General features: G+C 43.9%; 1 protein-coding gene across 3 annotated transcripts in view; it reads right to left on the reverse strand.

Moving 5' to 3' along the window:
* The window catches only part of EXOC4 (exocyst complex component 4), a 318257-nt gene extending 303705 nt beyond the window's left edge, over nt 1-14552 (reverse strand). For 2 of the 3 annotated variants that reach the window (XM_072918507.1, XM_072918496.1), the window contains exon 1: nt 14419-14552. In XM_072918507.1, the coding sequence (XP_072774608.1) occupies nt 14419-14504 (86 nt within the window). In that variant the 5' untranslated portion in view covers nt 14505-14552. Of the gene's footprint in view, nt 1-11016; nt 11106-14418 lie in introns of those variants that run through there. The other variant, XM_072918499.1, reaches the window with a different exon arrangement.
* Between the last annotated feature and the right edge of the window lie 2395 nt (nt 14553-16947).

Consider the following 16947-nt stretch of genomic DNA (forward strand, 5'->3'; position numbering starts at 1 on the left):
CTCTCTAAAAAACTGAATGAACTCCAAGCTCTCCAAGACCCTTCCTTGCCTCAGCACTTCAGGTGAAGGGAGGGACAAAGTGCTACAACCCAGAAGTTTGAATTTACTCTCACCTGTCCTCTTAAAGCAGCTGCACAGACTGCAGCCATCAAAAGCTAAAGGATAATCTACTTTTTAGTGATGAGAAAGGCAAGATTTTTGATTTATGTACCTATTATAAATGCTCAACTAAATATTCAGAAGCAGTTGAAAAACACACTTGTGGTATTAAAGCTTCTTTTCCCTACACACACCTCAGAGTCTCAGAATTTTTCTCTGAGGAGCAAAATTAAATGGCTCTCTCAGTAAAATGCTCAGTTTTGAGAAGCTGGGAATGTTCCCCTGGAGAGGAGAAGGATCCAGGGAGAGCTTCCAGCACATTCCAGGGCCTGAAGGGGCTCCAGGAGAGCTGCAGAGGGACTGGGGACAAGGCCTGCAGGGACAGGACACAGGGAATGGCTCCCACTGCCAGAGGGCAGCCATGGATGGGATCTTGGGAATGAGGAATTCCTGGCTGGGCTGGGATTGCCAGAGCAGCTGGGGCTGCCCCTGGATCCCTGGAATGTCCAAGGAAAGGCTGGACACTGGGGCTGGAGCAGCCTGGGACAGTGGGAGGTGTCCCTGTCCATTGAACTGGATGGGTTTTAAGGTCCCTTTCAATCCCTTCTTGAAAGAAGTCACACCACATCTCATTTTTGTAAGGTATAAAATCGTGGTGTGTATTTACCACAGAAATACAGACAGAGCTTCAAAAATGCCATACATTCTGCAGGGATAAAAGAACTTTTTATCTACAAACCAATGTAATTTATCTGGTCCCAGCAGCATCTAACACCAGCACACTCCATAGGAAGTTGTTTCACACTACAGGCAGTGTTGGATATCTCTTTATGCTTTGACAAATCAATGCTTTCCATAGATCTAGCCCAGATGTTCATGTGCCCAATGAACAACTACCACCCAGTCTCATCTTCTGTTCAAAATTACTCCCACGGTGTGATACACTAATTTAGGGAGGAAGGGAAGAACAAGGAAACTCTCCAGTATTCAAACAACACAAGAGAACAACAGGCAGATGCTGTAAAAGGACAGAAAAGAAGTTATCATTTCTCCACAAGCTAATACACTTCTGTTATTGTTGGGAGCCGAGAGAACATGATGTTTACTGAGCTAGTCAGCAGCAAAAGAAAACAAACACAATTGTACCACTCATCATGTGGCACAACGGGTAACTCCAGGAGCACAGCAATGCTAGAGGGATATCAGCTGCAGAACTACGAAACCACTCACCTCCCTCTGTAAAAATGCTATTTTCCAGCTTCAAAAGCATCTCAGCCTCAAACCAGGATTTAACATTGTGGATCCCACCAGAGAACACACATCACACACAGGTGAATCTTTATTCTGTGTATCACTCCTGTTCCCACAAATGTGGGCAGCTTATCTGCACCAAACTCCTACAAAAAGAGCTTTGATGTGGATGAAATGCAAACACCAGATTTGTGAGCTCAGTCCCCAGACCGAGCAGCTCAGCACAAACTGAGAACAACCACAGGAAACTGAATTAAGTTTATTAAGTCCAAGTGCCAAGTCCTGCATTTTGGCCACAGTAACCCCCTGCAATGCTCTAGGATGAGGATGGTGGTGCCCAGGCAGAGAGTCCTGGGCTGAACATGAGCCAGCAGTGTGACCTGGTGGCCAAGAAGGCCAGTGGCTCCTGGCCTGGATCAGGAATGGTGTGGCCAGCAGGAGCAGGGAGGTCATTCTGCCCCAGTACTGGGCACTGGTGAGGGCAAACCTCAGGTGCTGTGCCCAGTTCTGGCCCCTCAGGCTGGGAAGGATCTTGAGAACATCCAGAGGGGACAACGAGGCTGGAGAGTGGCTGGGAACACAAACCCTGTGAGGGGCTGGGAACACAAACCCTGTGAGGGAGCTGGGTGCGACCAGGGACCTCAGATGACGGGAAAGCTGGACAGGACAGAATGCACATCCAACCAACATGATTAATGCAACGTTCTCCCCTTTATTCGAGAGAAGATGGCAGTTTTTATACACTTCTATATAGTTTCCAGTTTACAAAGGCACTCTGATTGGCAAGCTAACATTGTTTACCTTTGTCTTACGGTGGTCAGGCTTTTCACACTGCAGCTCTATTCTAATTCACACTCGGATAGCTCATTACTTTGCAGTTACCTTAACATAATTTCTAAGTCCACCACAACTGAATTCTTACTTCATCAAAGGCTTCCAGGCCCCACCAAGGCCGCTTATCAGGGCCTGGTCTGAGGGGTAGCTCAATGCTCACTCCAGACATAAATCATGCCCTCTCTCTCTCAGAAATTCTGGGGGTGCTCAGCCTGGAGAAAAGGAGACTCAGGGGTGTCCCCATCGCTCCCCACAGCTCCTGAAAGGTGCCTGTGCCCAGCTGGGCTCGGGCTCTGTCTCCAGGCAGCACTGACAGAACCAGAGCACACAGCCTCACGCTGTGCCCAGGTAAATTCAGGTGGGAGAGCAGGAAAAAGCTTTTCCAGAAAGGTGATAAAGTTCTGGGATGGCTGCCCGGGGAGGTGGTGGAGTCACCAGCCCTGGGTGTGTTTGAAAAGCCTGGATGTGGCACTGGGTGCCAGGAGCTGGTTGAACTTGATGCTCTTGGAGCTCTCTCCCAACCCCGGGATTCTGGGAATTCTATGAAATGCTTTTCCTGGCACCATGGCAGGTCCTATATGGAGTCATGGGCCCAGAGAGCTCAGATGGTGTTGCTAAACCACAAAGCTTCCAGAGGATGGAGTATTTTGGTCATATAGATGTCCACAGCAAATATGGAAAAAAACAGGTTTCTAAACAAATCTGGAGTCTCCTCCACCTCTATTTTAAAGTCTATTTCCTGTTTGACGGGGAAGATTCAGTTTTAGCATGCAGCACCCCGTGAATGTACCTCAGACTGAAGCACTGGAGAAGCAGCTCTATTTCCATGGAATGCTTTGGGTGGGAAGGGACCTTAAAGTCCATCCAGTGCCACCCCTGCCATGGGCAGGGACACCTCCCACTGTCCCAGGCTGCTCCAAGCCCTGCCCAGCCTGGCCTTGGACACTGCCAAGGAACCAGGGGCAGCCACAGCTTCTCTGGGAATTCCAGCCCATCCCCTCCCCACCCTCCCAGCCAAGAATTTCTTCTTTAAACCTCACATAAATCCAACCTCCTTCACCAGAAAGCCATTCCCCTTTGTCCTGGTTCCCCCTCTATTTTATTCTACAAGGGTCAACAACAAAAATAACTCATGTAGAGACAAATCCATGAATTTTCAAGCTCCAAATGCCCACAATCCATCCCCATTTAGGTTGGGAAGGTGCTAAATACCTTTGGAGCACTCACAAACTCAGTGTTGTGAACCTGAATTTGCGGTGCCATCCACACTCCCCCCCTACTTCAGCTCATCCCCTGTCACTCCATTCCCTTCACAGGAATATTTTTGCAACCAAATCCTTCATTTGCTGCCCCCCACCCCCTTATATTTTGCACTGTGGCAAAAAATTCAGCTACAACCTTTAAGATGATCCATTTACACGCACCAACTTCACAACTACACCTTGAACAGGACTCAGATTTGAGATTCAGTATGAATTTCTGTTTACACTGAGGACTCATTTTTCTTCACACAGTCTGTATTACATTTTTTTTTCTCTGTTTTCTAGTGCAGACGAGCAATTCCTTTCGCCAGCCCGCTGTCAGCTTCCTACCTGCCCAATAAAACACCAAGAAAATTAGATTATGTCAATTTTTAAGAGAAAACTGTTAACATTAATGAATAATAAATGTTTCATTTCTGTAAATTTGCTTTTTCTGATGCCTCCAGCCAGGCTGGGTGGATAACTGCCTGCCTATTCTACCTGCCCTAGGGCCAGCCCTGTTAAGTGTGATTACTGCTAAGCTATGGATGGCAAACTGAGGCTTAATTAGCCATTTCCTGACTAGAAAATTTGTTTCACAGGAAGAACATTGCAGTTAACAGTATGTGGGCATTATGCTTCTGCAGATTCTTTTTATGAAGCAAAACTGAAGGAAGAGATAATGCAAATGCAACTTTTAGGAAATTAATGCTCAGTTAGGACCAGATAATTCTTACAGGAAAGGAGGGTGGAAGACCCTGCTGGTTTTGACCACAACTGTGGGTGTTCAGCATCTTTGTGTCCCTCTAAAAGCCTTTTTTCTTCTGCTCCCCAGTATCAGAGCAGAATTATATAAATATTTGTGGTTAAAGGCAGAAAAGAGTATTACAGGACGCACAGGTGCAGCTTGGAAATCCAGGAATAATCCTCTTTTCTTTCTGGATCAGGTTTCTTTGAGCGTGCAATTCACTCTTCTTCACTCAGCATCGCTCATTCAAATGAAAATACTCATTAAAGACAGTGGGAAACACCACAAAAAAAAAAAAAAAAAAAAAAAAAGCAAGCTGATAAAATTTAAGTATTTCTCATCTGATCAGGAAAAAGAACATTTTAGTGAAGTGCAATTGAACTGAGTGCTGAATCACTGGGGGGGAAATCAAACAAAGCTCCAATTTTCACAGGAATCCACAGTAAACTTCCCACCACCTGTTCCAAGTGCTCTGTGCTGTATCACACACCTCGTTGAGGCTCCCAGTTCCTCACTTTAAAACACCTTTGAAGCTCCAAACACGCAGTTTGTGGTACCAACTGCTCAAAGCAGCGTGGCTGAAAGCTTGTCCTGCTCAAAGCTCCAGCTGCATTTCATGTGTGGCCAAGGCAGGACTCACTGATGTACTGACCTGTTCCTCCAGCAAAAACAGCAAAAAGCTGTTTAACAGCAGCAGCCCTGGGCAAAATCCAGAATTTCTGGGATACACAAGATCCATTCCTCACAAAGAAACTGGGTGAGGTTTTCATTGTTTTATGGTTTGGGTGAGAGTTAGAGGATAATTCTTTTAGTGCTCCCTCAGAAATCTGCAGATAAATGCTGGGGAGGTACTACTCAGAAGTATTGTAAAAACTCCACTGAATATGTTTCACAATTTATCACATTAAGGCTGGAAGAGACCCATAAATTGACCACGTCAAACTGTTCCTCCAGCACTGCCAAGCCACCACTGACCCAATCCCCAAGTGCCACATCCACACAGTGGGTTTTTTTTTAATCCCTTCAGGAATGGGGATTCCACCACTGCCCTGGACAGCCCCTCACAGGAAGAATTTGTCCTGCTCCAGCCCCTCAATGTCCTTTTTATCACTAGGACCCAAAATTGTCCTCAAGATTTGAGATGGGACCTCAGCAGCACAGGGTGATTAGTGTGATATGTATCACATAATTATCATACATACTTTCACCAGTCCAGATAATAAAATACACAGTAGAGCATTAAAACTATCACAATTACCCCTCAGGAAAGAAAATTAAGGGGATTATTTTGTCTTGTTATTCTCCATGTTACAACACAACAAAAGACCTCAAATACAAACTAGAGTACAACAAGGTAAGGAAAGTACAGCCTTAGCCAAAAGACAATTGCGAACAACAAAGGATTTGTGGAGTTAAACGAAGAAAGCAGTTGCTAGAAGCAACAAATAATAATTTCAGCAGAGCACCGTGGATGTCTAGAAAGCTCAGTTTCCTCTCTGCAGGAAACAGCTGCAATGTGTCAAGGAAACTTCACTATTGAAAATTGGGAGAAAAAAAAAAAAAAAAAAAGCAGAGTAAAAAGAAACCTATTAGAATGCAATTATTCCTTTTGCTGATTGCCGTGGCCACACAGCAATTCCAGCATTTGCTTTCTCCTTTAGGTCTGAGCCCTTGTGATCGCTGGAGCATTTGTGGTGCCCCCACAGGAGAGAGCGGCTCCGAGACAGTGAAAATTTAACAGGGTAGAAATCCATTTGGATTTAGGTGAAATGTGCCACTTTGAGCTTGCTAAATATGCTGTTTAGTCTGGTAACTGCAGCACTAGCAAAACTACCCCAGCTAAGGAGAAAAGTGCAAATTTCCACACCAAGAGATAAGAAAGACTCCTCGGGCCATGAAAGACAGGGCAGAGTGGCCCAGGAGTTCTTTCTGTACTTTCTGACAAAAACTGAGTACGAGTGTAACTAGCTGTAAGTGTAATGTGAAATCAGCAGAATGAATATGCATTAACCTATTGTGAAATTCTATGCATATGTAAATTAGTAAGGGTAATAAGAAAGGATTGGGAGTTCTCAGAGGTACGCATGTCCATTGAAGGGCAATGAGTCCCCACATGCGTCCACGGCGCTGTGAATAAACAAACCCATTCCCTGCAAATCTTTATTAGAATTGTGGGGTTTGATTTTTCATCCACGTTTCAGCACCGATCCCGAGGGCGGCGGCACCGCCAGCGCCGAGTGCCCGGGAACAGCACCGGGGAAGGGAGGTCATTGTGCAAGAATAAAATACCCGAAAAAGGAGGAGAAATCACCGTGTGAGGAACACATTACCCGAGACGAGAGGAGAGATCAGCATGTGAGGGGAGCGGGGGGGACAAAACACCCTAAAAAGGAAGAGAGGTCAACGTGTGATGGGGGAAACAAGGTTACCCGAGAAGGGACAAAGGTCATAATGTGAGAGGGGGAACAAAACACCCGAAAAAGGAGAAGTCAGCATGTGAGGAACAAAACACCCAAAAAAGGAGAGGTCAGTCTGTGAGGGGGGAACAAGGTACACGAGAAGGAAGGAGAGGTCATCAGGTAAGAGGGGGAACAAAACACCCTAAAAGGAGGAGAGGTCAGCCTGTGAAGGGGGAAAAAATTACCCGGGAAGAGAGGAGAGGTCAGCCTGTGAGGGGGAGAACAAACTACCCGAAAAAGGAGGAGAGGTCAGCCTGTGAGGAGGGGAACAAAATAAACGAGAAGGGAGGAGAGGTCAGCCTGTGATGGGGGGAACAAAACACCCGAAAAAGGAAGAGAGGTCAGCCTCTGAGAGGGGGAGTAAAACACCCGAGAAGGGAGGAGAGATCAGCCCACTGTGAGGCGGAGAACAAAACACCGGAAAAAGGAGGAGAGGTCATCATGTCAGAGGGGGAACAGAACACCCGAAAAAGGAGGAGAGATCAGCCTGTGAAGGGGAGAACAAAACACCCGAAAAAGGAGGAGAGGTCAGCGTGTGAAGGGGAGAACAAGGTACCCAAGATGCGAGGGATCATCTCCCACATTCACTGCCCTGCACACGCTGCCGTGAGCCGAGAGCTCCTCAGGCACCGTCAAGCTGAAAATGACCCCGGGTATTGCTGTAGTGAGGGAGTTTGAAGTGCAAGTTGTTGGTAGGATCAAGTGTTGACTTCCCAGATGTGTGGAAGATGCATTTAAGTGCTCTGCAAGCAATAGGCCATGACAAATGCACTCATTTGTTACTGCCTTCCCCCCCTCAAAGCTGAGAACAGCATCACACAGCGGCTCTGACACTGATCAGTTCAAGGGCTGGGCCTTGCCGTGAAAATGTCAAGCAACACCCGAGATCAAAGAAACATTTTGAACATATTTACCTTACCAGTATTTAAGTCCTTGAGTTAATCAGAATAAAATGCATAAGTGAGGAAACAATTAAATTTGCTCCTTTCTAAAATTCACGGGTTTATTCATATTTCCCCCTGCTTCAAACCTTATTTTTATGGGTGTAAAAACATCCTCTGTGGGGAAATGAGCCTGTCCAGAGCAGTTCAGCACAAATTCTTCCTCCTGACTGCCCTTACACCCCACAAGACATCATAAGCAGCTCCATTTCAAGAGATCACACCGAAAATGTTTTATAAAGCTCCCTGGGACAAGAACAACTCTACTTCAACCCACTGTGTCTCCACTGAGCTACAAATTTCCACAGGTTCATTAAACTAAATGGACTTATTTGAATTTTATAATTGAAAACTGTTGTCTTAAAGACAAGTCCCAAATGGGGTGATCTACAGCTTCCAGCACTATTTAACCTCAAAGTGTATAATTTGATAATTCAGGTTTTGAAACCTCTCCAGAGGCTTATGGAAACCACTGTAAAAGTTGGGTCCTTATAAAATAAAGCCAGACAGAAACAAAAAAAAATACTCCAAAAGGTATTTAACAATTTAACTTGGGAGCAACGTGTTGAATGTTTTCTTATTACTTTCATAGGTTAATGGACTGTTCCTGTGAAATTCTGGATTTGTGGAAATCAATTAAAGCATTCAGAAAAGATATTTCTTCACAGAGACTATGAAGTGCTGGAAAGCAGACAAAAACTGTAGAGTCCAAGTCAATGGGAAATGAGGTATTCTGAGAACTGATTGAACGATTATAAATAATAAATTAAAAAATAAGTTAAATCCTGAGGCCAGCACCCTCCACCCTCGCCAAGGTGAACAAAGGTACTGAGCCTGCAGGGACTCCCTTTCTCTTGTGCAAAGAAATAACTCGCTACAAGAACAGCAGCACCAAGTCTGTTCACAATCCTGTTAAGCACCCAGAGCAAACAGAGCATTTTAAAACATTTTCCTCCTCTACTTACATTCCATTAATCTTTCATGCTGTTTACACAGTTGGTTAGAGCATTTTCAACAGAAGCTGGTGATCTTTTTATCATTGAGGACTTGTAGATGGGTACAGGAGAAAAAAGCAGCCTCCAGCCATCTAAATAAATACCAGCAGGGAATTCTTTATTTTGCTAAATTAACCAACCTTTAATCAAATTTCCTCACCCCAATACAAATGATGCCAGGGGAGTGAGTGATCATCTGGTTTCTGAAAAAAAAAAAAGATTGGATTGCAGTGGCTTCAGCAGAATTCCTTTCCTTCAGATGGCTCCAACAGCAGCACAGAAGAGTTTCAGTCCCACACACAGGAAAACCCCAGGAACACTGAGCAGCTGCACATTTTCCAGGTAGGAACAGGGATGGAGGCAGCAGACAGCCCCAGGAGATGCCACTTACACCTCCAGGCACAAGCAGAGGGACTCAGCTCCTACTTCACTGTGTGAGACCCTGTCCAGGACTGTCTCCAAGTGCAGGAAACCACAGGGACCAACTCTTCTTTCAGCAATTAATTTTAGATCCAAAAATTAAATCAGCCATTCCACGTATTACCACATTCCCAGGAGAAAGTCAAAGCCCTAAGGATCAGTATTTCCAGATCTGCAGAGGCTGCACAGTGCTACTCAGACCTGTCACCTGGATCATTAAAGCAAAAAGAATAATTTGGGAGCCACTCCCCATGCTGCACCATGAATCCATCCTTGGTATCCCACCTGCAGGAACCAGCAGGAGGCTTGGGGAATTTCATCATTCACCTGAAAGTTTCAGAACTGCACCAGAACCAAGAGCTGTTGAAGGCAACACCTCTGGAAGAGCTAAAAGCACAATAATTTCCTAACAAAACCCAGAATTTTTTATCCAGTTTCTAGTTTTGCAAGGGTAGGTTCAACTCCAGCTCTGCACTGGCTAAAGGTAAAATAAGAGCTGAAAAATAAAGTGCTTTGAGCTTTTAACTTGGCAACTCACACCTCTTGTCCTTTGCTATGTGGTTGTGTATTCACATTTACTCATTTTTAAATGCAGCCAAGGGTCTGTATCAATCTACAGCCCAGCACTTGCAAAATACCTAAACATTTTATACAAGTGCCTGGAGATCATTTCAAGGAAATTTATAGTTTACAACCACACTCTGCCATATACAATTTATTTCCAGGGAATTTCTGAAGTACTTTTCTCATAGAAGACTGCTACCTTTATAACACTGGAAAACACCATTTGCAATAAAAGTGGTTTTAAGAGACCATTACAGATCAGAATAACTCGAGTTTATTCCTTGTAGCTGCTATTTCTCAAATGCAACAGCTCCAAAGACATTCCTCACTCTCCGTCACAAACTGGGATCTCAGCTCTACTGTTTCAGACACAGAAAAGAACAAATACCAGGTCATCAGCAAAAATCCATCCAGCAAATTCACTTATAATGAAAATAATAGCCACAAGCATTAAAGAAAAAGAATCCCACCTGTGAAAAATAAAGTATGGCCAAGGTTTTTTGTCTGCAAACTCAGCTTCTGCAGAGATCTGTTGGGTGCATCTGCTTCTGTGAAAACTCAGCACAAAAATTTCACTGAGGTCTTCTGGAGTCACTGCTAAAGTTTGTTTTCCCCCAATTAAAGAAGCTATTAAAGGCCAGTTTTAAAAAATAGCAACCTTTAATTGGGAAGAAAAACGCCCAACAATAAATAAAAAGCAGACACACTCACCAATTAAAAATCTGACAAGATCTGTCTTAAAAAAAAAAAAAAAAATTGCTAAATGCCAGGTTGCTTGTTTCAGAATACAAAAGCTGCTTCAACCAGCTACCAACAAAACAAAAGGTTAAGAAAAATCAATATATAAACACGTGTTTGTCCTCTGAGTGATAAAAGAAAATATTCCTCAAGTTGTCCTCCAGCAGGAGAGCCAAATTTGCTCCGTTATCTGCATGGTTTTTAAAAAGCCATTGCTAAAGCGACTGGGATCAGCAGATTTCTGTGACAGCATCTTGACCTTACAAAGTGCCTTTTATTTAATGAACTTGAGGGATCTGTCTTCTCCACAAAGGAAAGAGCAGGTTTTGGAGGTGGGTGTGCTGAGGAATGAGCACAAGTGCAGCAGCACAGGGATGGAAGCTGTAAAACCCTGATATCCAATATCCACGCTGGAAGTCACAATCCCAGGAGCTCTTTTCTTGTAGCAAATAATGCTCATTTCTTCTGAGCACTTGCAGGACAAGAACAAATTGAAGATATTTCCAATAGGTGTAAAGGCACAGGGAAAAAGAAGGAAAGCTCCCTGGAGCTGCAGCCAAAATGGGGATTTAAGGGCAGACTTTGCAAACGCTCATTAAGCTTCCCAGACACTCTTTACTTCCAAAAGATTTATTGTTGGGGACAATCCCTTTATTTCTCCTTTGGGATAAATAAGAGGGGAACTGGTCAAGAACTCAGCACTGCTGGGGGTGGAACTATACCTACCTAAATTTGGGAATTCCCTGGGAGCTCCTGGCTCTTTTGAGATGGATCAGTCCTGTCCTGGGACAGCTGCACATCCCTCACTCCTGACAGCATTCATGGAACCTTCTTCCAAATTAATCCATCCTTGAGGCTGCCTTTAGTCTCTGTTCTTGGCAACAACCAGAAAACCAAGGTGAATTCCATGAGTGCATGGATCCTCCTACAGGAAACAACTGGCAAAAAAACAAATGTGTTCCCTGACACGACAGGAAAAAGTGACACTTCAGAGGGCCAGAAAGGAATCACAAGTGGGACTCTCTTTCCTGTTGGGTCTTCCTTCATCTCAGAGCTTTCTGTATTCAGAGCTGCTGAAAAGCAGAGCCACGGAGAGCAGGGATAACTCAAAATTCCCAAACCAGACCCCATAAAATTCCATTTCTGATTGGATTTTAGTGCTGCTATGCAAGTTAAACTTGGTCATGGATCTTGCCCCAAACACCCTCCCTGGAAGTGAGACACTTTCTCCTGGGAAGTCCAGTCACAAAACCACAAGATTCCCTAAATCTGGGATCACAGAAAGGGAATTATTCAGTCTCTTATGAGTGAGAGCTGCTGAGCTCGAGTAAATATCAGAAATTATCCCTTCATTAGTAAAATAATTTCTATTTACAAAAAGCTTTTCAGCTTCACACTTCAAAGCATTTCACAGACAATACAAAGAGATTTTGCAGCCCTAAACAATGTTTGTTTTTTGGAAAACATCCCCTTCTTTGCTATAACTAAGTAAAACATCAATACTTGAAGAAGCTCCTTTGGTTTTGTTTACAGCAGAAAAATGCAGTCAAAGTTTTGCTGTTTTTCATCCACTGTTCCCTTTATGGACCTTTCACACAGCAACAAGGGAGAAATAAACAGCCTAAATAAACAGGGACATGCGAGTGTAAAACCACAAGGATTGGCAGAAGCCTCTATTATGCATAAATGTTTTGGAAATAAAGCCATCAACAAAAGGAAACTCAGCCACATTTCAAACCAACAGCTCACTGTTAAGATTTGTAATATTTTTCTGAGGCTGAGTAAAATTACATTTAAGTTACCCAGGTTTAAATTTGTCTGCAGTGGTTATTTTATGATCATACAAACCACTAAAAAATTCACCTGTTGCTTGGCAAGTTTGTCCTCACCTGAGCTCCTACACAAAAACAACATATGGAGAAAAGTGATTTAAATTCCTTTTCACACTATCTGCTTTCTGCACTTGGCTAAGCCTAAGAAACATCAAGATTATTACCACAACACTTTTTCCTTCCTCTGCAATCAGTTCTACCCTCAGGTTTTCATGGTCTGGGTCAACCTGACACACCAAGTTCTGCAGAGAATCTCTACATCCAAACCAAGTTCTAATTAAATTCTGTAAGTTTAGTTATCAGGCTGTTCTATTGAATAACTTTAATTTCATAAAGTCAGTAACTCAATGTTGTGTCTAAAAACCGGACCTAAACCAGCCAAGGTATCAGTACCTGAAAGCCAAAGATTATGAGACAAACATTTTATTTGGAGAACAGAGCACTGTGAGCTCACTCTGCTGATTTTAAATAAATTTAATAAGCCCAGATTTATTAAAATAGAGGTACAAAATGAAAACCTTAAAATACTCTTGGAAATTACAGGAAATATGGAAAAAAGATGATTACAACAGGAAATGCTGCACAACCAGTGCATGTTTATTATTCTTCCACTGACAGTGGCACAACTTTTTTTTTTTTTTAATAGAGCCAACATCTCCCACAAGTTTTGCAAGATTTCAGAGCAATGAGAAAGAATTGAATTTTATCCTACACATTATAATTCACAGAGGATATTTAAATCATAACTCTACCTAGGTATATAACTAGTGCCACAACTTCTCCAAAAACAGAATGACTACAGATTCTCTCCAAGACACTGGAGTAGGAGCCAAAGTTTGGGAGCTCATTACAACTGCCAGCATCCTGCTGGTGTGACTGCAGCTGCTGTGTAACAACATTCAAAACATGCAAGAATTATTTAAAATATGCAAGAACATTCATTCCTTGTGGGCAATCAGCTGCTAATCCTCTGGTTTTAAGCAGCACAGAAAAGATTTAAAGAAAGTACTGTAGGGGAACAGTGATTGCACATCTAAGTCTATCACAGAACCATGGTCCAGCAGAACAAAGTTCAGGAATATGCAGATAAAAATCAGTGGCTAAACATGACAATTCTTTCTTTTCAATGCCAACAAGACAGGCTTGGAAGCAGCAGCACTTTGCCCACTCTGGCATTCCCACACAGGATGGAGTCCACCCTCTGGACTTGGTGTTCCTCCAGCAAGATGAATTTTAGAGATTTCCAGCCAGATGAATTTTACTTGGTGCTGCTGTGTTTGAGGGTAAGGGGTCATTTATGGAGCCCACAGTGCCTTGGCCTTCATGAAAGGCATTAAGCTGGTACTACCTGCAGGGTTTATTCCAAACTCACTGAAAAGAGCTCCAAGACCATTGAGTCCAACCTGTGAGAGCCACACCAGAGTGCCACGTCCAGGGTTTTCTTCAAGACCTCCAGGGATGGGGACTCCACCGCTGCCCCTGGAGTGATGGAGTCTCTACAGTGTTTGAAGACTATTCTTGTGTATAAATTCCTCCTCAAATCCACCCCGAGGCTGTTTCATCTCCTCCTTGGAGCACAGCCCGACCCCCCCCTCGGCTGTCCCCTCCTGGCAGGGACTTGTGCTGAGCCTCCTTGGCTCCAGGCTCAGCCCCTTCCCAGCTCCCTCAGCCTCTTCTGGTTCTCCTCACCCTTCCCAGCTCCATTCCTGGACCTCCTCCAGCCCCTCAATGAGTTGAGGAGCCCAGAACTGGACACAGCACTGCCCGTATGGGCTCATCAGTGCCCAGAACGGGGGAAATCACTTCCCCGTCCTGAGGCCACACTGTTTTAGACACAGACCAGGTGCCACTGATGTTCTTGCCCACCTGGGCTCGTGTTCCAGCAGCACCCCCAGGTCCTGTTCTGCACAAACTCCCATCTCCTCCGCCTCAGGCTGGAGCAGTGCCGGGGGTTCCCGTGGCCACAACACCGGAGCCGGCACCTGGCCTTGATGAACCTCACCCCGCTGGTGCCAGCCCCTCCATCCCGCTCCCTCTGACCCCAGGATGAAGCAAAACACTGGGAGCAGGAGGAATTGTGCCGGGACAACCATCAGCACAAGGATTTCTCCAGCACTGCAGCCCCCCCAGCGCTCCAGGGCCAGCAGGGACCCAAACCTCGGGTCACCCCATACCCAGGAGCGACCCCACACCCCGGAAGCCAGAGCCGGGCAGGCCTCCCCAGCACAGCACGGCCCGCACCCGGCCATAGGTCACCCTCAGAGGCGCGGAGGATGCGGAGCGGGGCCGCCCGTACCTGATAACCGAGATGAGCAGCCCCGAGGGGTCCTTGCTCCTGCCCACAGTGCTGCGGTACCTCCCAACCGCGTCGCCCGCCGCCATCTTGCGCCCCCCCAAACACGGCGCGGAGCACGTGCTGGCGCGCCGCAGCCAATCATAGGCGAGGAGAGTGGGCTGTTACCCAATAGAAGGCGAGGAGGGCGGGGCACGCAACATTAGGGCGGGGCGCGTCGCCGCGCAGCCTTCTGGGAGGTGTAGTTTTTATGGCGCGGCGATACAGAGTCCCACGCAAAACTTCGGCGGGTGGTTAAGAATAAGTAAAAGGTTAAAAAATGATCGACCTGACAAGATACACCTCCAAAGGTGTGCCCAAAAGCTGTCATTCACTCTGGGAGCGGCAGAAAACGGTGGAGGTGTGAGGGACCAAAAGCATCCCCTCAGGGTCCTCATGGAGCAGGGTTGGTTGAACAGTGAGAGATTTAAATATTTATAGAGTTAAGAGTGGGTAAAGTGATTTAAGTACTTAAATCAACGTGTTCGATGAATTGGTAGTGCTAAATGCTCACAGTGTGTCACAGCCTGGGGGAGTTTGATCACAAATACACCCACAAGAGTTGCTGACGCTTCCCTTCATTTAATGTCTTTAAGCTTGTGAAAAATGCATATTATATGGCTCTACTCAGATAGTTACTATGTGTATTGTGTTATATTGATTAGTTGTGCTTTTGTAGTTAAAATGAAGATTTTAGTAGTTAAAATAGAGACCATGTATATGGGAGAGTGTTGTGTTTTTTTTAGGAATGAGATACTCACTTCGAAGAACACCTAAATCTTCCAGAAGAGAGGAATTTATAGCTTTCTTATCAGAAGAAGCCACTTTCTACAGGCCTTACTCAAACTCAAAAACACCATCAGAATTAATAGAAATAGTTGACATACAACAGACAGCGTTTCTTATTTTAAATAGAATATATGCATAACCATGAAGGATATATGAATATGCAACAAGTGTATTGTTTTAAGGGTAATTCCTTTGTTCACAAGAGATGCTTTTCATAACTTAGTGTCCAAGAGCATCCAAACATCCGTAATTCTTTACTTTTTATTATCTTGTAATTATCCTAACTCCTTAGGAAAGGCATGAGTCACCATCATTTATGTGAAAAATGCACATTTTATGATTGGCTCGTTGCATATATTAAATTGAATACCATATGTATTACGGAGAATTATTTTGTAATACTGTATTAATCATTTTTAAGTAGTGTGTTAAATATAGTTTTAGGTTACAACATAATGTTAAAATAGAAACTCTGTGATGTAAGATATTTTTAACTAGCTCAAGAAAAGGGATAAGATAATCAAGAAACTTTTCACACAGAGATAACAGTGACAGGGCACATAAAACGTTACAGTCTCCGTATCAGAAAAGACAAAAATCCTTCCACCCTCTCTCTGTCTTTATTTGACAAAAACCGGAAAAATTCTTAATTTGCAAGGAATTTATGCATCATGTATGAGATATATGAATATGCAACAGGTTGTTGCTTTTAAGGGTTATTCCTTTGTTCACAAAAATGTTTTTGGCAGCTCAGTGCCCAAAAACATCTGGACATCTGTAATTTTTTTTTTTTTAATTTGTATTGTAGTGTCTTAATTCTCATTGTCCAAATTTTTATTACTCTGATTTTATTACTATTTTTAATAACTGTTTTATTACTAATAATATTATAAGATTTTAAAAAACAAGTGATTAGTGTTTTTCACAATTTCCATCCCTTGGAGCTGCTGGGTGTTTTCTATACCAGGTTCACTCCATCATGTCAAACACGCTGCTCTTCCAGAAGTGGTTTTTTCTGCCCAAAGCTGCACCTTAACGATTTAATTGCATGGAAATTGCTGAAATCTGTCGGTGAGTCAAGAGTATCCATTTAGTCGAGCTGTGTTTGAAACACGAGGTAATGGGAAGCATGATAATTCCTTATTTACAAGGGGAAGAATTCCACTGTAGCTGTTGTGGAAGAGCCTCTATTTATCAATCAACAGCTGTATCTATGATCATTAGCAGAAGGGCAGAGTAAGAGCATGAGCACTTTAATTCTGAAATAAAAGATACTTAATTCCTGAATAAGCAATGTGCTTTCAGAACAGAAGAATTACTCAAAAGTAAAGTGATTTTTATCTCCAGGTAGGGTTGTGCACTTCAGCTCCACAATTTCCCATGCAGCTATACCAAAATAAAAATCTCATTTTCCTTGTTTTCCTGAGCAGGTTTGCCAATGCCTTTGCCCCAAGGATGGTTATTTGAATGGTAAGAGATTTGTGCACTGGCTGGAGGGAGTTTTTCCTCAAACTGCCGACTTGCCAATATTGTTTTTGTTAATTGGCAATTCCCATCGACTGCTCTGGACCAGCAGGGCTCGGATCTTTCCTGGAGTGGGGGTGAAATCGATGGGTCCCACCTTTTCATTCCTGACAGCTGCAATAATCACCTCATTGAGGAGGAACTTCATCAGGACAAACAACAGCAAATCTGCCCCAGAAC

Source organism: Taeniopygia guttata, chromosome 1A (assembly GCF_048771995.1).
Source record: "Taeniopygia guttata chromosome 1A, bTaeGut7.mat, whole genome shotgun sequence".
Taxonomy (NCBI): domain Eukaryota; kingdom Metazoa; phylum Chordata; class Aves; order Passeriformes; family Estrildidae; genus Taeniopygia; species Taeniopygia guttata.